This window comes from Calliopsis andreniformis, chromosome 6, assembly GCF_051401765.1.
Source record: "Calliopsis andreniformis isolate RMS-2024a chromosome 6, iyCalAndr_principal, whole genome shotgun sequence".
Classification (NCBI taxonomy): domain Eukaryota; kingdom Metazoa; phylum Arthropoda; class Insecta; order Hymenoptera; family Andrenidae; genus Calliopsis; species Calliopsis andreniformis.
The window spans coordinates 9,308,624-9,332,341 of record NC_135067.1 but is presented as its reverse complement, the minus strand read 5'-3'; the positions used below and the strand labels follow the sequence as shown (position 1 = coordinate 9,332,341).

Genomic DNA, 23,718 nt, shown 5'->3' with positions numbered 1-23,718 from the left:
ATACGAAGAAAGAATACAATTTGAATGCCAGCCATTCATAGTCGAAGGAAAATTTATCGTTCGACGTCGACTTCGTGGCAAAATTGATCCTTAAACCGAGTTGAATCTTTCAGCACAGTAATAATTCAACGTTACTTTATCAAGTTTTAAAATAATTCCTCATTTTCGAGAAGCGTGGCTCTTGTAAGTGGTAAGATGAACTGAGATAAGTCAGATACTAAAGAAAAATTAATTTTTCACATTTTTCATTAGAATGTTCTACAACCTCTAAAAAAAATTAAAAAGTTTATAAGAATGAACTTCCACATAAACTATTTGTTCATACTATTGTACGCAGAGGATGTTCAATAATTAGTGGAAGAAAATTTAAAAGATTTTGAACTTGAATTCTCCCTTACAAAAATTTTTAGAATTCATTTGAAATGAATTTCAAATTCAAAAAAAGAATTATATTTATTTACAGAGTGTGTATTAAAGCTATAGTTACCATGAAAAGGCATTGGATACCAAAAACTTACCTCATACAATCCTATGCTCCTCAATGAAATTTGACTATCTTTTTCATCCGAATTTCTAATCAACACCAGTTTCCTTATTCATAATTATTGTCATCTTATCATGTAGAATCACCCTTTAAATATTCCCCTAACTTTCACCGAGCACGTCATATGTGCAACTAAAAGTCCAATAATTGTAAAATATCGAGGCAGTGCTATGCCCACGGCTAGGTGAAGGTGAATGAACCAGTCAGCTGCTATAAATCGAAAAATATTTATTTTACACAATAGTCGCTATGATTAATCGCTATCTCGTGCATTCGTTGACCGTATCACGGCATCTTTCACGCGTGGCTACATAAGAATCGTAATAGTAAAAACGGCACTGTTCAAACGCTACATGGGGAAACCTTGAAACTAGGACACTCGTGAACGGGAGCGATGCCTCCCCTTTCGGTTTAAGGGTTAAGTGTCGAACGATATCCAGGCCCTCTGTCCTTCCGATATCTCAAGCTATTTTTGTAGGTAAATGCTTCGGGCTCGCCCGTTCCGAGGCTCGTTCGACGATGACTTTTCCTTCGACACGTCTTGCGATGTCTGACAATTGGAATGTCGTGTGCCGTCGAAACGATGTTCCTAAGCTTCCCTTTTCACGGAACAGTTCACCATTCCTCACCCGTTCGTTTCGTTTCCTTCTCGAAATATACATTTATTGAAAATAATCATCCCTGTGTTTCAGTATGTATGCCTGTGTACGTGCGTTTCTCATTTTTCCACTCGTCTCGAGTCGTTTGTTAGCGTCGTTGCTCCTGATTGCTGGATTTTCCCTTTGTACTATGGTTGCTCGCGTGCTCGTGGTTTCCTTTCTCGGCGAGGCGGCACGGCCCTCGAACTCTCGAACCGAGGAACGAAGGTGGTTGTCGAGGCCCAACGAACCGTCGTCGAACATCGACGTAACCACTAGGGCCTCGCCGAGAAAGGAAACCGAACGTCTCTACCGAATTGTCGCCGTACAAAAGTAATAAAAATTTACTCGTCAACATACGCGTTCGATATTCGTGATCGATGGTGTCTCGTTCGTTCGCTACGTCGTCGAAGGGATCGTCCGGGCAACCCCCAAACGTCCGATAACGATACGATAAAAACGTGTACAGTCTTCGTTACGATCGAATCGGTGTGTATGTGTGTGGTGCAGTCGTAAAACGAGGTTTTTGCTTGTTTTCCGATTGGAGCAGCGTATTTCTTCGTCATTTGTCGGAGTTAGTCGAGAAGTCAGGCGTCTATACATATACATACCTATACGCGCGAATGAATAAAGCGACACGGGCGACAAAGAGGTGTCGGAGTGGGTCTGTTGCTCGCGTCACGTTCATTTATTCGCGTGTATCATTCTTGGATATAATTATATTTATATTTATATTTATATTTATATATATAAGACTGTGGTTCGAGCATCTCGTTAGGCTGTCGAAGGAAGATCTTTAGGCCATCGTCAGGGTGCCCGCGCCCATGCCGAAGCCCACGCCTTTCGGACCGAAATTTCTATTGTAGCAACCGCGGCAGTAGATATCGCCGTCGGGGCCGTCGTTCAGATTCGTCGAGTCTAACGAACGGTGACACGCGGCGCAGCTGAAGCAACGCTTGTGCCACACACGGTTCTTCGAGATCATCTGCTCCGCAGCGTACACTGGGTAACCGCAACGCGCGCATCCGTGGCCGTCGTTTCGCTTCTGACCCACCTGGGGCTTTGCGTCGATGCTGCGACAGACGAGAATCGTACACGTGAGGGATAATCGTGACACTGACTATTGGGACATCAATAATGAAAAGCGAGGCTCTATAGGAGGTTCTCTAGGCAGCTCAGACGAGGGGCTGAGTGATTGGATTCTGTAGATAGTGAAAGAATCGTACTTTGGAATTTTTCAGCTTCTCAAACTTCAATCTACTATTAGAATATTAATATTGCAGGAGGATAATAAGGAACTACTTTAAGTAACTTTTTACGATGGGATAGATTAGAACGGTTGGACTTGATGGATAGTAGGATAGTCACCTTTTTAAGATTTTAGGGTGTTTAGGACTTTTCGGGACTTGGAAATTTCTGAGAAATAGCTAAAACGAAATCTTTGGAGATGGGAAGTAAAAATCCTAAAATTCCCATATAATAATTCTGCCTAACTTAGCTGATTTGTTATTCTAATCATTATCTTTAATATCAATAGCGGTAGTCTATTTGCTGTACTCTAAGATTTCAATTTTGTCATGAAGGGATGTCTTAAAACCGACTTCAAAGCTACTTAAGTTAGATTCACAAGTGTCTAAATTTAAACAATTCTGTCTCAAATATTTCCCCCATTCTATCTTTCCAATTTAATAATTTTGCAACTACCTAAGCTGTCCAGCTGCAAGCGCTCAAAAATTCACGGTGTCCTAAACTCACTTCTTCACGAATTGATAGTTCCAAATCAATAGTAACTGCAAGTTATAAAATTCTAGAGCATTGAACTTACTACGAGGGAGCGTGATCTCCGTTCGTCGAAACAAGAGTCGGAGTGTGTCCGAATCCAAATCCTTTGGGTCCAAACAATTTGCTGTAGCAGGATCGGCAGTGGATTTCCTTATCGGGTCCATCACAGGCGAGCATGGAGTCCAATGGTCGATGGCATTCGGCACAATTAAAGCATTTCTTATGCCACATGGTACCTTTGGCTAACTGTTGCTCAGCGGCGAACACCATGCCACCGCAACGCGGGCAGCCCTGACCGGCTGGTGCCTTGATTGAGGTCGTGTCAGGATTGTAGAAAGGCCTACTAGCCGAGATTTCTTCTTCCCTGAAATGAAACTTAACCTTGGATTCCTTTCGTCTTTAGGTATTTAATTACTTTTATTCGGGCATTTCAGAGATTCTAAGTGTCAATTCGATAATTTTTTAAAATTGTTTAAATTTTCTTAATCGAAATTCAATATTACTATACAATATAACGTTATATCACTTGGTTTCATGCTCACTTATTAATTTAGTTTTTGTTTCATTTCTTAAATTTCAGTCTTTTTTATTTGGAGCGTCTGAAATGTGATCATCTCGTATGTAGTGAGAAAAATTCAGCCATTCCTTGAGATTTTCTTCGTAGGATCCTTTTCATTACAAGGTACATTATTTTTTTACTTTGAAATTCTAGATGCAAAGGCTTGAATATCGTTACACTATATTACTTTTAAGATTTAATTTTCTCCTACTGATAATCGTATGGATAGAGTAGATAAAGTGGAATGATATCTCAGCACTTTATTGAATCTACTTTGCTTCTAGAATATTTTTTTATCTATAAACTTTATTTCTGCTGTTTAAATTTTCAACTGATAGAATGGAATCAGAATATCATGTATCAGTGTCTACTTTTCTCAAGTGTCAAACTAACCATTTACTTATATCACTTGTTTTACATATACGCTCTGTTCTCTGCTTACATAGAACTATAAAATAGTCCACTCACTGTATGTGAACTAATTTTTAGATTAGTGTTTGCAATCTGTAATGCCATAATAAGTTAATACAACAATTTTTGATTCTATCCTATCAGTAGTAAACGTATCTTGCATTTCAAGATCAAAATATCTCTATTTCAATTCTATTATACTTTTGGAAGAATAAACTGCCTTCTCACTAAAATATAATAATTAACTCGAAGGGATTAGAGAATTCTAAATAATAATAATAATATTAAAAAAAAAATCTTAAAACACCAAAAAGAAATGATATTTTAAAATATCTTTTAAAGATGAAAATCTCGAAGGAAGTTCTTACACTATAAAAATCTCAAAGACTTAGGGAGACACTTATAGTCCTCAAAACTCCTCTTAAAAATGTACTCGAAAATCTTTCTACATTTTCATAGAACAATCGCATAAAATATAACAGAAGATAACTTACGTTAGGCCATCGGTCTGTAGGAATCCTGATCCACATGCGAATCCATATCCGTGCGGTCCCCATTTCTTCCCGTAGCAGGTCTTGCAGTAAACATCTTTGTCGGGCCCATCGCATGCGATGATGGAGTCGAGCGTCTTGCTGCAGTCGTGGCATTTGTAACACTTTCTGTGCCATTCGCGACCCTTGGCCAGCACCTGTTCAGCGGCGAACACGACGCCGCCGCAACGTGGACAACCCTTGCCAGGTGGGGCCTTGATTACGGCGGTGTCGATCACAGTGGTGCGAGGAGCAGCATCGCTGCATTAAAGAATTCGTCCATATCACCACTGACACTTTCTCAAAAAATCGTATCCACTCTTGGAGTCGCATGAATGATCGCGAATTCCAATTCGAGGGGAGAACGCCAGGCAGCAGTGCTCCGTTGGATTCTTGATTCATTCTCATTCATGCGACTCGACGAAGTATTTGGAACACCCAGGAAACGAATTTCATGCAAATTGGGTTTGATCGATACCAATTGGCAATTGAAATGCGGAAAGGGGATTCTTAATGAAATGTTTCACGTGGCAGAGAATTCGTGATTGGAATTGATTAGCTAAGTTGCCTATCCGAGGCTAAGTATAGTTTGTTCGATTATAGGTGTCAGAGACTTTAAAGAATAATTCAACATGCGAAAATATGATGAAAATGTTGAAATTGAGTTTGAGGTTTTGTTTCTGAATTATTAATTCTAAAAAATATATCTAAACTGTGCGTTAAATGTGTCTGACTGTACTTATTCTACTGATATCGCTGCTACTGTACCTCGACAGTAGAATAAGTCCCTGACCAGACAAATTTGATGCGAAATTTAGACGTTTTCGCAACAATTAGCACCTCAGAAAAGGGGTGAACGCAAGTTTGTTTTCCTTAACCTTCGTCCTATTTTAATATGCATAATCATCTGTTAAAATTTCTGGCACCTCTAGTGAAACATTCTCTAAAGCTGATAAGTATTTCTCTGAAGCATATTTTTTATTTATTGTGATCTGATCGAACGTGAAACCTTTAACAAAAAGATAAAGCAAAGGATAAAGAACGTGCTTTCATTTCACAAAGTTGAGTTAGAAATATAGGAAATAGAATACATTCTACAGGCCTCTATTAGGAAATCATGATCATGACAAACACATTCTAGCCATTTGTCAACAGAGTTGTCGAGTTCAAAAAGCAAAGTAGAAATATTTTTGGTAAGTCCCTTTTTCGTCAGATGTAATTTTGAAAGAATAATACTCGACACTCTGAAACGACTCATTGGCTCCAAACTTGTAACGGGGGTAAGTAATAGCGCAAAGCGTTAAGGCGTCTAATTATGTGTATGTATGTACATGAATTCATAGATGAAGACACATGCAGACATTCATTCATTCATTCTTCTCATGATCCCAGTCTCTTTCATTTAAGAATTTAAAGAAGCTTTAAATTTTTCTATTTCACGATCCTCTAATGTTATCATCTTAAAAAAGTTATTTGATGTTACAAGTGAGAAATTTAAATGAAATTACGTAATGAAATCGATGTCCTCAAGTTATGAATTTTCAATATCAGATGTACTAAAGTCTCAGACGTTTAAGTACATTTCTAAAATCTTCTGTATTCAAAATATAAAATACGAATGAATATTAATTTTTGATAATAGAACTTTTACTCTAAATTAATAAGAATCTTTTAGAATTTTATGACCCATACTCTGCTTGTAAAATAGATGCCACTTCCAATATGCATAATGTAAACCTCCCGTCACACTTGAAACTTAGATTATTTATAAAATCTCATAGTAAAGCAAAAGTAAAGATTCTTCAGTAAATTTCATATAAACACTATCCTCTTTCAAATCAACAAATTTCTCAGTTTTGGCGATGTCCAAACCTTTAGCTAATGATGTATAGCTATTGCATTATTACTCGAACAAAGATCTAATTGAAAGAAAAGGGGTTTCCTCGAGTTTGACAGATACAGACAGACGCATACGTTCACACAAAGTGGCGAAAGTGGGATATAGCATAATTATGGGGGGTGCGCGTACCCCTCGTCCTGAATATCGCACTGCAGCCCGATCCACATAACCCCAGCGTGGCCAATACCTCGCGGACCGAATTTCTTCGGATAGCAAGCTGTTAAGCAGACAAGCGCATCATATATAGTGAGAGTGTAGAAGCCGAGGCGGGATTTCTCTCGTGTGTTCCCGTCTCAGTCTCCGCTCTGAAAACCCACCCATTGGCGTAGCAGTCGCTCTGCAGGGCGCCACCACCCTGGCCGTAGCCATAACCCTTCGGTCCGAATTTCTTTCCGTAGCATACTGCAGAGAACATCGTTTAAAGGTATTTGGTCTATTGCGGCCATCGCCTGACTTCTTGGGGACGTAACGTAATTAAACATGTTCTGAATCTTCTTCAATTCCATACTGTTTTTAATTAAATTAAATCTCTATTTATAAAGAAATCTAGAATTTTTTTCGATTTCGTGAGCACAGTATTTATTATTAAATACTAAATTTAGAAAATTTGTGACTCTTTGAAAGCTTTTTATATTATGTCTGAATAGTATTGTGAATATGTTAAGAATAGAATATCAATTCTTAAGCTTCTAGAATTTGCTGAAGTTTTATTTCTGAGGAAGACAATTTTACTCTTTCCTTCAGTTTAAACTCTTTGCCTTCGTATATGATTGCTTAATTTTTGAATAAATTATCATAGCTTTGTATTGATCGTTCTTGTATTAAATGAGATATCAAAAATCTGGAGTGAATCTACAGAAAATGTGACCAGTGTCTATTTTCGTTACCCAGAAGCTGATGAACTTCCCATTTTCAGGGAACATGTACAATACGTTACCTCTCCGTCCGTATAATCGTTCTATTTCCTTACCTTTGCAGTAGATGTCCTTGTCAGGACCTTCGCAGCAGTTGACGGAATCTAATCTCTTGGTGCAATTGGCACATTTAAAGCATTCCCTGTGCCATTGCTGTGTGGGACACAAAAGGGACGCTTGTTAGTCACCAACAATTTTTGGAGGGGTTCAGTTTTACGGTTCTATTACACATAATTATTCCCAGTTTTGTCGTATATAAATTACTGTGATTTTAATACTTATAATTTACAAGTCATGAATATCTTCGAAATTTTGAGAAAGTCGCGCTTTACTTGTTCGTTTCTCTTTTAACTCAACCTTATCCTTCGTGATTCTTTGACAAGAGACGTGAAAGCTCAAAATAAATATTATAGTCTAACTACTGTGTACAATTTGTCTCCAAAGCTCCATCCCTGAATTTAATTTTTTCCACGCAAATATACACCGCGAACCACAAATATCTTAATCAATTTCAACTCTATTTTTATCAAATAATCCCCAATTTATGCTATCGTAATAGAACTAGCACTTCATGGACAAGTGTTAAAAACTAAGTTCCACAAAAATAGGAACCATAGTACATGATGTATGATAAGGAGAGAAAGGTCTCGAGAATCAATTTGAATACTTAGAGGGCTTTCACCAGTTTCATGGACAACAGTTTACGAAACACTTTGCGCCAGTGTGTGTGAAAAAATTGTTCAACAAACAGATTAACCAAGGATCGTCACAAAGTAAGACAAAGGGGGTCGTGGTGAGAGAAACAACATGTTGGACACAGTTTGGTGGTTCTAGACGACAGTGACAGAACAACCACGCAAAGGTAGAAAAATAATAGAGTTGATGGACTGCAAAATGATACCTCGACAATATATCTCGCGATCAGGACCATCGCAATGAAGCGTCGAGTCCAGAGACCGGTGACAGACTTTGCAGTTGTAGCATGACTTATGGAAAGCCTAATCACAAGAAGCAGGAATAACCATGGTGCGCCTGGCGACAGGCGAGTGTTTTCTCAGGCAATCGATTCGATAGGAGGTTCCTTGGTGCCGCGATAAGTCGTTCAAGTTCGTTGAACTTTAGTTTTCGAGCACGCACTTCAAGATTTTATTCGCCAATTGAGGAGGGGCTGTGACAATCGATCTCGTGTTCATTGATTTGGGGTATCTCCAATTGGCATTAGCCCACAAATTTCGTGAAAAATTAACGCTCAATATGTCTTTTCAAAATATTGGGAACGTCTTTTGAAAAATTTTTTTTCATAAAACCAGTGATAGTCGTACTTTTAAGCTAAAATATAAATAGGGTGGAATGTAAAATACAGTAAAATTGTAAGAGACAATTCTTTAGGAACTTTTTCCCATACGAACTTCTGTTTTCTAATATAACAAGTTTAGTACAGAGTTGGACAATGAAGAAGCTTCATTAAAGCAATGTTTCCACATGTACATGTAATGCACTTTCCATTGCTTTTAATAGAAATTTTCCTAAGTACTTTAAGCGTTACTTATACTTCTCCTGATATACATCTTATCTATTTCTTGAATAATAGTTAAAAACTAAGAACTATTCGAAAAAAAGCCCACCTTGAACCGAAGTCAACTATCTACTTAATCTAACTATTAAAACCCATAATCATTAAACAGAACTATAAAGTAGTTAACTAAATTAATACAGAAAATGCGTAAATCAGTAAACATTTTTAAACTTCTATATTACATGATAACATGTGGAAACATGCCTCAATAAATATTCATGCGCGAAATTCTGAACTATCCTCAATTCCTCACTCAACTGTATTTATCTGAAATTAATTGGATCGATAGAAGTAACAATTGCAACTGTTATATTGTCTGAATACAATTCAGAAAATATGTAGTTGCTAATGAGATGAAAGATAGATTTCAGACAATGACAACAATCAATTGTTCGTGCCAGAAATAACTGAACTCGTTGTTGCATTGTAGTGGAAGTTGGCTCGATGCGCAGACAGTAGAATACTCCATCAATATACAGCCCCTGACGTTGAATACAGGAAATTCATTTCAAACTCGGACATTCAACTCTTATAGAGATAAATATTGTAATATATAATCTTCATAAAACGAAATATTTCAAGCTCCATACTCTTAAATTTTATCATCAAATGTTTGGAAAATTTTAGGAACATTTCATACGATTCAATTAATGTAGACATTCATAATTAGACACGTGTAAGTAGATAAATGTAGTTTAAAAAAAAGGCAAAAAAGAATGTCATCTGGACACGAACAGTTTATTTATTTTTAAATTTATTTAAATTTATCTTCAGAACTAATTTTATACATTTTTGCGATATTGATTCATGAGAGTAGAAAAATATTGCCCAATTCCATCGGTTCAATGACTTTTAATTGCATCACAAATTTGCAAACTACTGTAGTCTTCAGAATATCAATATACAATTAAAAATTACTCCATGCTAAATATAATCTTATAACATGATATTCAATATGCTTGAGGGAGCTTTTCTACTTCCTCAATGAAGCTGCATCAGCACATCTCACTTAGAATTTTGCTTCAAGTACCTAATATTCTCATAACTCGCAGAATTGTCTGGGCCAACGAGCCAACTTCCCTTAAGTGACACCCATCACTGACCTTAGCCACTCTAGAAAATTATTCCTAATCTTCCCCTCCATTCCTAACAGATATCCCAAAATTTTGAAACAACATATACTTCCATCGCTCATCGAATCTGCTCCACGAATCCACTTAAACCCCGAGCCTAAACACCTAACAGCATTACCGATCATTCTCAGAAGTTCCAACAACGCTATATTTGATCGCCACGACAGATTGGCAGCAGCCCGGGAAAGGCAATTAGCCTCCGTCGGCTTAATCCGCGCTGCCCGTTCCAAGTTATTTTCCAACGTCGAAACGCGGAGAGAGTCGGCCAGTTGGTGGTCTGCCAAGCCCGACGAAGACAGGAAAAGCTTTTGGGCCGTCACCCAACGGCAACAAGCCGCGATCCCGCCTCGTCATCCTCCGTCTCCCGTCCGCCACCTCCACCCATGCCGCCTTTTTTTCCCTCATTGTTATGAAATTACGCGTTTCGTCATACGATAAGATTACGGAGGCACGTCATGGCCCATGCGTTCCTGGCACCCTGTCAGCCAGTGGCACGGTCAATTTTAGCATCGAATAACGCGAGGCCGACTTCGGTGTCCCCTCGAGCCGAACCCACCGGTTCTGTAACGATTTCGCGTTACACGCGGATTCCTCTGATCGTGCTCGATTTATATCGCGCTTTCTCTGATCACCTGGCCGAACTAGATCAGCCTAGGAGATCGGCGGGATCGGCGACTTTATTTCGGTCGAGCTGGGCCGATCGAACTGCACCCAGGTGAGGCAATCCTTCCTCCAGAACGTTCGAATCAAGATTAGCTGTGAGTAATCGCGCGCCACACATCATCGTGAGCAAGATTTAGTGGAATGCTCGTGGCGTCGATTAATAACGCCGAGATTTCACGGGCTGTTTACAAACCACCCTGATCGCGTATCAGGTTTCGGTCGCGAAAATAAGATCACCGATGCTAGGAATAGCCTCGCCCCGGAATTGTTCCGCGGCTCGGGATTATTTTAGCGTCGCGGCACCAAGGGTGCTTATGCTAGAGCCCTCGCGCGAACGTTTCCGCGGATAAAACTCACCCTTCCTCGGGCCAGCATCTGCTCCGCGGCGTACACGTATCCTCCACATCGAGGACAGCCCTCTCCTTCCGGTGCCTTCGCTATGGCGCGTGGTTCCAATATGGCGTTCGATCCCCGCGCGAGCTCCCTAAAAATTCGCCCGTTATAATAATCGTCGTTTTCACTCGCTGGAACAGAGTGACTCCCAACTGGGCGTGCCAGACTACCCTTTTTTGAGAAGCTCAGAGAATCGTCTTTCGTGTCGAGCCCTGACTGACGATGATGGTCAGAGTGTATTACAGTATCTTGAGTTAGGGAGCTGAATATAAGGGGTTCCAACTGAGGTCGAGAATTTGGTGAAGTATTTGAGACTTGAAAGCCTTGGTTCTCTTGAAGTTGCAAAATATTTCCGTGGAAATATAGTTTCTCTGTTATACTACTTCTTCGAATTATGTAGAAGCTGATAGTTATAGTATTAGGTGTGTGAATTAACAAGATGTCTCTTCAAGAAAAAGCTCCAGTTCCATATATTTATTTCTGGATCGCGTAATACCTAGACTTCGATTAATTTATCTGACATCACGTAAGCACAGATAACATTTCTCTAATACTGTCTAAATAGTTATTGGAATTAATCTGCACTTCTAATAAATTATATCAACAGACAACACTCAAGACTTTCAAGTCAATTCTACTCAAACAAACACCAAGGGACTACAGATACGGAACTCCACACAACGCAAAGGGTCGTCGGACACGGGATACGTTGGGAACCACCATAGAGAAGCGAGATAGTCTAAAAACACCACTGCAAAAAAAGAGGAAAGGGTGGATCGAGCAGCGAACGCAACCATCGACTGTGCCGTTCGTCGTTCGACCCGGAAAGGTACAAAACGATTACCAGAAACCCGTCACAGAATAACAACCTTCAACAAAAGAGTGGTTAGCGTGTTAGGCACATGTTAGTAATATGTTAGTAACCCTTATCCCCTTTGCAACCACGCAAGTGGCTTCCGCCGAGCCCCGAGAGGAGAGCCAAGAAGCGGATCGTGTGTGACAATAAATAAATAATACGTTTTACTCAGAAAAAAGAAAAAGTGAGGACAGAGAGCGAGAGGGATAGAAAGGGAGATGGGACATTGGAGCGACTAAGGTGTACCAGGACAGGCGGAAGAAAGAAAGAAAGAAAGTCGTGTTTAAGAGAGGTGGAGAGCAGCTTCGAGGGGGTGGGTTCGAGGTGAACGTGCCAGCTGAAGCTCTTCTACAATTTACTTTTTTATCTCTACGCCTGCGCGTGTGTCGATTTAAGCGAACGCGTGCACTGTCGAAGCACCCACAGAGTTAACGTGTTAGTGTGGGGGTTACGGAGTTACGTGTCGTAAAAAAGGTACGAGAGGCCGTGCAGAGGTGTGCAAAGGGTTCGTGAGTGAGACCAATACTACAAATGAAAAAATTAGAAAAAAATAGTGACAGTAGAAATAAGCATTTATTTGTCGGTTTTGAGGCAGAAGAAAAGAGAGAGGCAGAGGCAGATAGAGAGTAGATTTATCAATGAGAGAGAGAGAGAGAGAGAGAGAGAGAGAGAGAGAGAGAGAATGAGAGAGAGAGATAGAGAGAGAGAAGAGAGAGAGGCGGAATTTTTGACTCGGTGCTCACCATTTTCTTTGGTTACTCGCTAGTTCCCTTTATCACGAGGGTTGCGCGCAGGCTCGTGATAAAGCGACAACATATATTGTTCAATGGACCTCCGGTTGGCTCGCACTCAGCGGGGCTGGCGGGGGTACGAGGGTGTATAGTTTGGTTTTTTTCTTTCTCGTGTACTTTCTTTCGTTTCGTTCTTAGAGGGCGGAAAGCTAAGGGGTGGGTTTCTCACGAGGACCTGGCGTTCACGAGAATTCGTAGTTCTCGCGTCCATGAACCATTCCAGGTTCGCTTTTCCCCTGTTTCCATCGATGCCAGGTCGATAGGAATTTCATTTTGCTCTACTATCTATATACATATCTAAATGGGTCGTGTATATGGTGCATGTACAGTGGGTCAAAAATGTTTTCGACACAGGCGCTCTCGATTGAGTCCGACCGAGGACAGCCGAAAAGAAAATCAAAAACCGTTGTATCTCGAGATCTCCTCATCTGTACCACAGTAATTTCTTACGTCGACTCGAACGTCAGAGGTCTGACGGAAAATCAGAAATGGACGTCTGATGGCAAGAACATTTTTGTCCGACCGTCTATGCTCAAAGAGAGACAAGTAGTGACGCCGATGTGTGTCAATGAAGAACACCAGACTCGTTTTTTTTTTTTTTCTGTTTTTTCTTTCCCTTTTTTCGTCTTTTAATGGCACTTATTACAGATGGTACAAATGATTCTATAAACTAGCGTAATGTAGTAGTAGTAAGTAGTAGTAGTAGTAGTAATCGCATAAAAGTGACGAGAAAGAGTAGACATATATGCAATTATAATATTGATAATACGTAAATCGGACGGTCGCGTGTAGGGCGCGGCCCGTCGGCAACGGAGACAGAAAAAAAAAATCATAAGAAAAACGGAACAGAAGAAGAGACAAAAACGAAAGAAGACAAGAGAGAAAACGGGGCGAGTTAAAACGTGACAGAGAGAAACAAAAAAAGAGAGAGATAGTCGACTAGATTAAACACAAGTTAATTAACATTATTATATCGTCGTCGTCGTCGTCGTCGATGTAATCATCACCATCACCATCACCATCATCCTTGCTGTTGGTGTCGATGGACGACGAGAGGAACAGGGTCGGGTGGGAGAAAAGTCACAAAGAAGGATCAAACAAACGGGGAGGAAACAAAATTTTAAAAAAAGAAACAGAGAAGAACCAAAGTGGGGGTGAGAGGGGGTCGAAACGAAATGCTGGCTCGTGGGATCGCGAGCTACAACGGAGGACTCTAAACGAACGAAAAATAATAAAGGGGCTTGGTAAAGGCTTGGGGGTGGGGGAGGAAGGGATTTACAGATCGGCGATGCTGTTTACACATTTAATACGCAGACGCATGCTCTCGTTCCTTGGGTTCTGACTGGGCTGCCGCTTCTTCCGGTTCGTTCTTCCGGATACGGTTTATCCGTACCCAAGAAGAGGATCATGCTGTCGGATGTTAGGCTGGTTCGACGGTCGATTCATCTTTTTTTTTTTTTTCACGGTTCACGGGACAAGGTGATCGCAAACGACTGAAGAACATTTCTTTCTGACGATCCAGGAGGGGGACTAAGGGGGTGACAGAGAGAGGGCTGGGGTGGGAGGTTGGACGACGGCAGGTGCACTCACTCGCTACTCTTCGTCAAGTGCTCCCCCTGATCCATGGACAGGCAACCAGCGCCTCCACCGAAGCCGTATCCTTTAGGACCGAACTTGCGACCGTGGCACACTTTGCAAAAAAGTTCACCCTCGTGCTCGGTGCAGTTTGTCGAGTCGAGCAGTTTGCCGCAAAGACCTGGAACAGGGGCATCGTTCGTTCGCTACAGCCTTCAAGGTAATAGGCGAGACCAATATCGGTCGAATGATCTTTATTGAATTTGTGTATATTCATGGTGAACGAATTGATAGTTTTAAAGACAGAATTTTTATCGTCCACGAGAAAGGAGGTAAATTGTGATGGAATGCAAGTTCGTGGAATGTTGATATGTACAGTTGAGAAATTGAGCTATTTCCAAATGAGTCAAGTTGTGGTTCACTTTGTAAGTGAAATTGGGTTCAATTTAAATATTCAATTTATCAGTTTTATTGCTAGAAATAAAGACTAAGGTATTTTATTACTGTTTTTCTAGAAATTATTGTTTTCAACTTTCTATAATCTATAAAATGTATTCTGAACACTTTTCTGAACATATTTTTTTTACTTATAGAAGTTTAATAATTTATTACAGTATCTTCTAAATTTGTTATCATATTGGTTTGCAAAGACACTATTTCTAAATTAAATGTGGAACTACTCGTTTTATATAGTCGCCAATTCTACAAACCTCGAAAATATGTCAAATTATATTGGTCTAGTGATTAATTTAAAATTTGTTTAAACTGAACCTCGTTCACATTGCTGTATAGTAACACACTTTCTAACACCAAAATATCACTCAGCGTATAAAAGTATACGTGTCACAACTTCTAAACGTGAGAAGATTTTGTCAATATATTGAATTAACGTGATCCAATCCTTCATTTAACAGTTTGAATCGCCTCAAAAATTTAACAATGCCGCGAATAGAAACCTCGATCATTTTTTATTCAAAAAGCTGACTGATGTTGATGAAGACTGACAAGAACTCAAAAATATCAGCGAACTACCAATATTAATTTCGCAAAAATTCTGCTCGCACCTTATTTCAGTTCGTCAATGCGATGGATGAGTGATCCACGAAGAGATCTTATTTCAAGCTTAATCGCAAAATAGGAATTTTCGCTAACCGATCGTGGGTTCGCACGGGTCGTTGCACCTACAGCGTGATGCTGGGTGGTTCCAATTGATTTCTGGCTACCACGCAAAACTAATTAAGGCCAAGACAAACCCATCCGGGACTGGCATAAAACTTATTTATAGAGACGTCTAAATTTAAAAAGCCCGATGGTGTTTTGCGCAACGAGCACTCTCGACAACTCGTGGATTAATGACGACGCAATGAATGCTGACTAATTAAAAAATTCCGTCAGAAAATACTGTTGAAAAATTATAAGATATATCTCCTTTGTATCTATCTGGTATAAATATTACTCCATTTCATGTAAATTTAATTAGCGATATGCTGAACCAATGAAATTCATTTTGTTGTAGTTATAAATTCAAATTTTTCACCGTATTAATTTTTTTATCGATCTCTGTAGGTTGTAGAAAGTTTGATAAATTAGTGGTTAGATATTATGTGAACAAATTTCACTAGAATTTTTTCCAGTGAGAGACGTGTGTAGTTAGAGTAATCAAGTTTTATGCAAACACTTACCACACTTGAAGCACATCTTGTGCCATTTGAGTCCTCCGGCAACTCGTTCTTCCGCGGCATATACGGATTTGCCGCATTTGGGACACTTGGGGTGTTCTACTGGTTTAAAAGGCATTTTGTTTATACTGAAAGAAAAAAATTAATATACATTAGTACTGATTTTAAGTTTAATTAGTCGCAGTGTTTGACACGAGAGATCGACTATTTAAATAGCTTTACTAATCACTAAGATATGTATACAATAATAAATTAAAATGAATAAAAAAACTGTTGAAAAAACGTCTAGCTAAAATTCAATTCAGTAAATCTCATTATTAATGAAGAAACTTTCACATCTAATTTAAATTAATGAGACACATGTACTGCCTCTATTTTTTAAATATAATTTTCTCAAAAATAATGTTTCAAATGGAAACAATCTATCTCAACTCGGTTTATCCCCTTCTTCAGGTATGCATAATCTCGTAATACAAAAATGGATTGTTTTCTTATTATCTAAACATTTTGAGTTACGAATTTTCAAATACTATCTTCTAAAATATCTTCTTTATCTTTCATCCCCTGTGCTTTATTATTCATTTATTAGTTCTACATGATGAAAAATTGCTGCTTTGTACGATGCGAACAAATGGCTTGTCGAAAATACGCAAGGCCAGCTGAAGTAGCAAATGTTACACGGTTACTTAATCGTCTGTTGACTAAAACCTAAAGAATCTCCGGATTCCTACTTGCCCTCGACAACAGCTACTATTTTTATAGTCAGTGGAATTAGTCAGCCTGAGGAACTCATAAAAGCAGGAAAGTTTGACGAAAAAAAATGTGTTCGGTAATACGCTGATTCACATACGCATTTAAATATTCAAAAATGCTTTCACATGAATTACTTCCATAGATAATGATTTAAAAAAAATTTACTAGCGAACTAGTAACTCAACATTCTTAAAAGTTGAATAGGTGGAAAGAGAAAATTTAAAATTTTTAGAAATTAAAAATATTAAATTTCTCTCTCTAGAATCGAATTATTCTAAAATTTAACTAACAAATAGTTAAAAATCTAAAATCATTCACAAAACGTTAAGAGTCGTTCAAAAACGTTTAATTATAAAAAATAGTTCACTATTGAATTTGGCAATTTAATTTATGTAGCATTAAAAAAACCACAGAAGAACAAAATTCACAAAATATTTGTGAATAATGTCTACATATCATTAAACAGCTTTTTATTGGACATTTTTTAGGTAATGGAAAATTTCGGAACTCTTGTTACAAGTAAACATTGGTTAACATCGTAACGCCGGCTACCCAATTTGCGATTACCTAACCGGCTGCTCATGAACAACGTAAACAATTTCAATCTCCGCTCCACTTCTGAACGAGTCTATTTTTGCGAGTAGTTCGAGTCCCAACGTGTGTTCGGTCACAAACACTTAGAAAGATGGAAATGGGAAGAGGAAATCGGAAGAGAAGCAGAGAAAGGTACGTCTACACGCATTAATTTATTTATAGTCGCGTGATTATGATAACGAAGATGCTATCAATAGTAACATTCCTACATGAATGAATCTGAAACTTGTCGCGAGTGGTCAATAACCCCGGAAACGCTAATGAAGTCATGAAAATTCTAATAATTGTAGGACAAGCTTGAGACGAGATCATAAAATTCTTTAAATTTCCATTCATAATAATCGGAAAGGTGACTAATAATATTATCTATGGTAGTAGCGCCAGTGACATTAAATATTCTGAAAAGCATTTTTGGAATCCTTGCATGAATGAAAACTAGAAGAATAATATGAGGACATTAAACATTCATATCTATGGCCTGAGTAATTTTACCAGAGTGTACTCCAAAGATTTTGTTATTTCGTTGTAAGAGTTGTCAAAGATAAAGTTTCTTGCAATTGTTGGAAGAAAATTGAAACTGAAATTAGATATAGTAACGGTATATAGAAAATAATTTTTCCATAAGAAGATGATGAAAAATTATCTACCTAAAAAAAATTATATTTCATTTAATGATAGCAGCCATATTAGGACAAGCTCGAGAGTCTTGCAATCTCTTTCCCAGAATGTTTGGAAAAAGTTGAAGTGCGAACGACTTTCGGTGCCGTCTGTGGCAGGAACAAGTAGAATAGCAACAGCGTTAGCAGAGACGCTAGAGTTACCACGAGGGAGTAGTAAGAGAGACGGAAGATTCTATATCCGTGCAGACGCGAGCCGGTCCGCGAGGCCGTATTAGGGAAGGTGCTAGATTCTCCACAACGCGGTCGCCATTACCCCTACCTTCGAAACCTGCACATCCCCGTGTCTTTGCCATCGTGTCTACACCGTGTCTTCTATTTTTCTTTCCATTATTTAACAGGCAAAGAGAGAAGGGATTGTTTTCTCGGATTCGGGATTCTTTTGCATCCTGGGGGAAAGCTATTATGAAGATAATCAATGATTTATCTCAGGTTAATCTTGTTAGTCTTGGAGAAAGACGTGACACCTCTTAGGTGTGATAATTGAATTGAGTTTTAAAAAGACTCCAGTTTCTTCGATTCATCAGGGAATTTTATAAACGAATATAGTGAAGGACTTTGTTATAGTTTGGAATTTGTATCTTAAAATCTGAGAATATTTTCTCTGTTAATTCTTCCTAATATTGTTAAGGAAATATATTGGAAAGGTTGTTTCTTTAAAATCCTATAGTTGGTATACTACTTTGAATAGTCTCTGTGTAGTAGAGATATCTCTAGTGTCTCTGTACATATCTTCGGTATTACATCATAACATTCTGAGAATATTGTGCCATTCTTGTGTATACTATATCTAGTTCATCTAGAATTTCATGAAACTCCCTCAATTTAACTTTATGGAAGGTTCGAATTAAATATAGACAGACTTCCTTCTTGGTTCCTAGAGTCACTTGGTACTAAAACCCTTGAACGACTAATACACAATTTGAAGACAGTTATCTGAAGTCATCCCAACTGTATCAAAGATAGTAGCAATTCTTTTCTTCATGAAACTTCACTCATTAATCTATCAGTACTCTCCAAACAATAGTACAGATTCTAGAACTATATAATATAATAAAAATAAAAAAAGCTAATTCAAAAGATTCCTCAAAGCAGAGACCATAATAAAATCTTAATCCAAAAAATTATGATCCATCATAATCTAGAATAATCAATCCTTAGTACCTACTCTCTCAAAATGCTTCCTACTTATCAGTATCCTACCTCTTCGATCCTCCGCCAACAAACCAGAAATGAAAACGAACCGATTAGAATTCAGTTAGAAAGCGTCTAGGGAACCGGATGGCAAGCTCCAAGCTCTACAAAACAAGCCAACGTGTGCTTGTGTCCTCCGTTCCATAAGAAATCCTCTGATCCTCCGAGTATTCTATCACCTGGAGCCTCCAACGTCAGATACGATCGAACCAATTGGAAAAATCTTCTGGTTCGAGCGGAAAACACCTCATGGACAGCCGATCCCTCGTTATCACTGCGTCTGTCGGCGTGTACTCACCACCGCTATCGCTCGACGATCACTCAAGAATGGAAACTCGGGTAGGCAGGGCGTCAGACTTTAAAAACACCGAGAAGCACTCTACACCGCACTAATACTGGATTCGAATGGCTGTTCTCGCGTCGTGACCGTCCTAGTCATAGCCAGGGGTTTGCACACGGCACGTGTGCATCGGAACGTCAGTGCTGTTGACGACAACGTCGGCGGCGTGGCAGAGGGAGTGCTAGCCGCCTTCCACCAGCGGGGGTGTTACACTATACTCTAGATACCGCTGTGGAGGCTCGAACAGCTATGTGCTTCGCTAGAGAAGCCGTCTATCATTCTACGAAAACCTCTTTCATTGTCTTCCGCTATGAAACAGGTGCAGGGAGGCTCGGAAAGATACATCAGAGTTGCTAGCACGCTTGAACGTTTCATGGAAGGAGTCCGAGTTCAAGAATGCACTCGTAATCTTTGGACAGTCGTTATTTGAGATTTGAGATTCAGAGTAAGTACGAGTGAATGAGAGAAATTCTGGTATGAAAGATAAAGACACGATTGGTAGCTTGGGTCTGTGAGGTGTCATTTGATGGAGCAATTGAGTTGATAAGAAATAGTATGTTTAGGTCTATTGACTGTGTCTCCATGACTCCATGATGAAGACCACGATGACATACACTGTGGAGGGTTTGACACTGGTAGAAAAGACAGGCAAAATGATTGCAGAGAAGAGTATTTGAGAGCTTTTTAAAGCTTCTTGAATGATGACGTATTTGATGAATAAAGCTGGAATTTTAGGATGGATGGATGGAGAAACGGAGGGAAATGGAAAAGGGTAATTGCTAACGATGGGTGCAAAGAAGAGATAAAAAGGAAATATGAAACCGAGTAAAAAAGCTTTATAACTTGCTTATGAAATATCTAGATAATAAAAAGATATTTAGGCAAATATTCAAACAAAAATCTACAGAAGTTACTCCACATTGCATAAAGAGTGTTATCCACAATTTCAACTCTCTTTATTTATGAGAAAGAATAATAGCAAATTCAACAAGCATAAATAAAGGATTGCCCAGTCCGTAAAATGATATAATTTCACTAAAATCTTTAAAGGAATTTTAAAATACATGGTCTTAATTTTCTATAACTTTCATAGTTTATAGCTCATTAGACATCTTTAAGAATTAAAGGACTTCACTTCAAAGTTAATGAAGAATAAGTACATGTATTGCAATATACCAATAAGGATTCTAAAGTGAAGCGTTTTGACAGTATGAGAATTCTTGTCCATGTCAATTTTTCAAAAATATGACCTAGCTGAAATAAAATTCACAGTACTTTAGAATTTATATTCATTAGCTCTACGACTTAGGAAATTTAGGAATGATATGGTGGAATAAATTCTTCAAAACTTTCCTTTTGTATAATTTATTTTTACAAAATTTAACATGTACTCATAAACGAGAATTTTAGGAATCTCTAACAAAGTACACAAATTTAAAATAAATTAATATAATCTTCAAAACACCCCAAAATAAATATTTTTCACATTTTTACAATGTCATAAGTAGAACAAAAGCTTCTCTCTATGTTTGCAATAAAAGATTTGTTGAATCATTGGTAAAAATTTGATTTGAAAAACCCGAATAAAAGATATGAAATGCTCTCATCTCAGAAACAGACGGATATTTGAAGAAGTGATTTTACTAGCGTAATAAACACGATATCTTGCGAAGCACCGGAAAGAAAAACGAAAATTTAAGACACGTGAGGAATTTCACGGAAATATGAGAACTTGATACGAAATAAAAATGTGGGGTGTGTTAGGAAAACAATTGTGAAGCGTAATGACCGCTCCTGAAGATACAGTGAAGCTATTAATAAATCGTCAAGTTCTGTTCTTTCATGTGAGAATTGCTCTATCTCACATATCTACTACCAGTTAATAGCTATTAGAAGAGTATTTTCAAAAGTTTCATAACTAAAAAATTGAAAAAGTCAATATCGATATTATACATTAGATATCAGTTAAATAACGTCAGATAGATGTCGTTAGATTTCAAATGTCTCATATAAATTTTAGTCAAGCATTTTAGTTAATAATTCCATTTTATAGAAACAAATTACACGGGTCGAAATATGATACCTTAGGGGTTGTAGTCAGAATCTGTCAATATCGTCATGAGTCATGCTCTGTACTCAGAGATTCGTTTACGTATTATTGTACTACAGAGGGAAATGTGTTTTCTGAGCGATGAACCAGCCGAAGACAACACAGAAATAAATTTATTACTCATGCATTTTGGACTAACTCCCGGGACTTAGTGACATCCACTAGCAACAGCTACACGATACCGTAATAATTTGTAGATTAACACTTTCGAAACTGACCCTAAATTAATTTCTACACCATGTGCAAGAAATTACGTACAAAGTGCTGTTAAACAAAAAACCCAGCAAATCAACTGTCACGTGAAATTACTATAACCCATCCAAAGCTTTCAATCCTGAAACATACATTCAATCTCGATGACCATCGAATGAACATTTGAAAATCGCTTTTTTAAGGTTCCCTTGAAACTAGTATCAAATAAGGAAAAAAGGAACTTAAAAATTCAAATTCAAAAATTGCAATATAAAATACGGAAGTAAAAGTGAACCAGCTTGAGTCAATTTTTAAGTTCGACCGTGTTGCACGTCATCTTCATGAAGATCAAGAAAAGGAAGGAAGCGAGGGAGCGACGGATCAACAGGGATCCAAATTCGAACAGAGCTTCCAGTTTATTTCGATCCGAATTGGGGTAGAGCAGCGTGTCGAGCAAGGATCGAATTCCGTTTCTTTTCGTTAGACGGTTGTAGGAGGCACGAAAGAAGGGGCGGCCTTCCGAAAAGCCGCTCGTTACAAGCGGGCAATGGCGAGTGAGAGCCGCGGCTGTGGGAACACACTCATCCGCTATTAATAGAATCTTGCTCAAATTTCTATTTTTAGAAAGACTTATACTCGCGCACGTGGCTTTATGTAAAAAGCTCGAGTATATGATCGCGCACGCCCACGCGGATGCTGCACGAGCGGCCGATAAGCCATTGTGCTAGACTTCCTTCTTCGTACACTTCTCCTCTCGCTTTCGGCACCCGAACTTCTCGAGATAAGCTCATCAGCTTGAGAATTTTCAATTTTCTTTTATAGAGAAAGTAGAGAAGCTTTTTTCCTCTTTTTCTTTCGCAGTATTATTCTAGATAGAGAGTACTCTTTGACTTAGAGCGTTTTTTGTTATTAATTTGGACATTTATCGAGATTTATGAATATGAAAATTAAATTAAGTTTGATCAGTTTTTATGTACCAAATTGGTTTTAGTATATTTCTTCTTGTATAGTACAAAAAATTAGAATTTTCTTTTTTTTATCTAAATATATTAAATGTAACATTTCTTTATGGAATTCTCCATTTGAATAATTCTTCGCTTCTTCTATATTTTGAATTTCATAAGTTTGCTTCAGTATACTTACCACTTGACTACTTCAGATGCAAATGTCTAATAGAATTAAGATTCGACAATTATTTATCATATCGAACTTTTTTGTCTGCTTAAAATTCCTTCACAGTCTTCTTATTAAGTTAAATTTTCTTCCCTGTATCTCATTCAAAAGTTAGCTTAGTTGATCTATTTAAATATTAGTTTGGACAGTGATACCTCTTCATCAGAACTGAAACTTGACAAGTAACACTGTTACATCAGGTGTAACTCTTCCAGTTGTTCACATTAATTCTGAATTTTTCCTGAATACTTTCTTCAAACTTTAAATTTCCTTTTTTCAAATTGATGAGATCGTGAGATCCTTCCTAACACAAAAATTTCTCTGATTCCATTAAGTGGACATTTCTGTTATTCTTTATTAAATAACACAGCTATATTCTCTTCTCTTCTGCTGCCAAATTTCTTTTGATTTTGTTAGTTACTTATTCCCAGAAGAGAAGAATTTCTTCACGTGCTTTCGATCAGCGAATGCAAATTGTAAATTAAGAAAGGAAATATAATTGTGTACTATCAAAAGAGCATTACCATGGTATGCTGTTTTAATTCTCCAAAGAACGAAATTGCGAAGGATAAATGAAAATACATGTTACTGAAAATACATATGAAAATACATATTATTAGAATATTATTCGAAGTAAAGGCTAAAGTTGGAGACACGTGACGCGCCACTGTGAAGAGTTATCGTTATGATTGACATTAGAATCTAATTACACTTCTCAAAATGGGATGCCCCTTCGATTAC

The 23,718-nt window shown here is 38.1% G+C and overlaps 1 protein-coding gene across 1 annotated transcript; it reads right to left on the bottom strand.

The window, feature by feature from the left end:
- Positions 1 to 755: 755 nt before the first annotated feature.
- On the bottom strand, positions 756 to 19,618 carry LOC143181159 (muscle LIM protein Mlp84B). The gene is made up of 9 exons (XM_076381432.1): positions 19,461 to 19,618; positions 15,948 to 16,072; positions 14,281 to 14,446; positions 11,008 to 11,134; positions 7,335 to 7,431; positions 6,682 to 6,766; positions 4,429 to 4,725; positions 3,008 to 3,328; positions 756 to 2,255 (listed from the first exon to the last, which is right to left on the bottom strand). The coding sequence occupies exons 2-9, from the start codon at positions 16,060 to 16,062 to the stop codon at positions 1,979 to 1,981; spliced, it is 1,485 nt and encodes a 494-aa protein (XP_076237547.1). The 5' UTR covers positions 16,063 to 16,072; positions 19,461 to 19,618; the 3' UTR covers positions 756 to 1,978.
- Between the last annotated feature and the right edge of the window lie 4,100 nt (positions 19,619 to 23,718).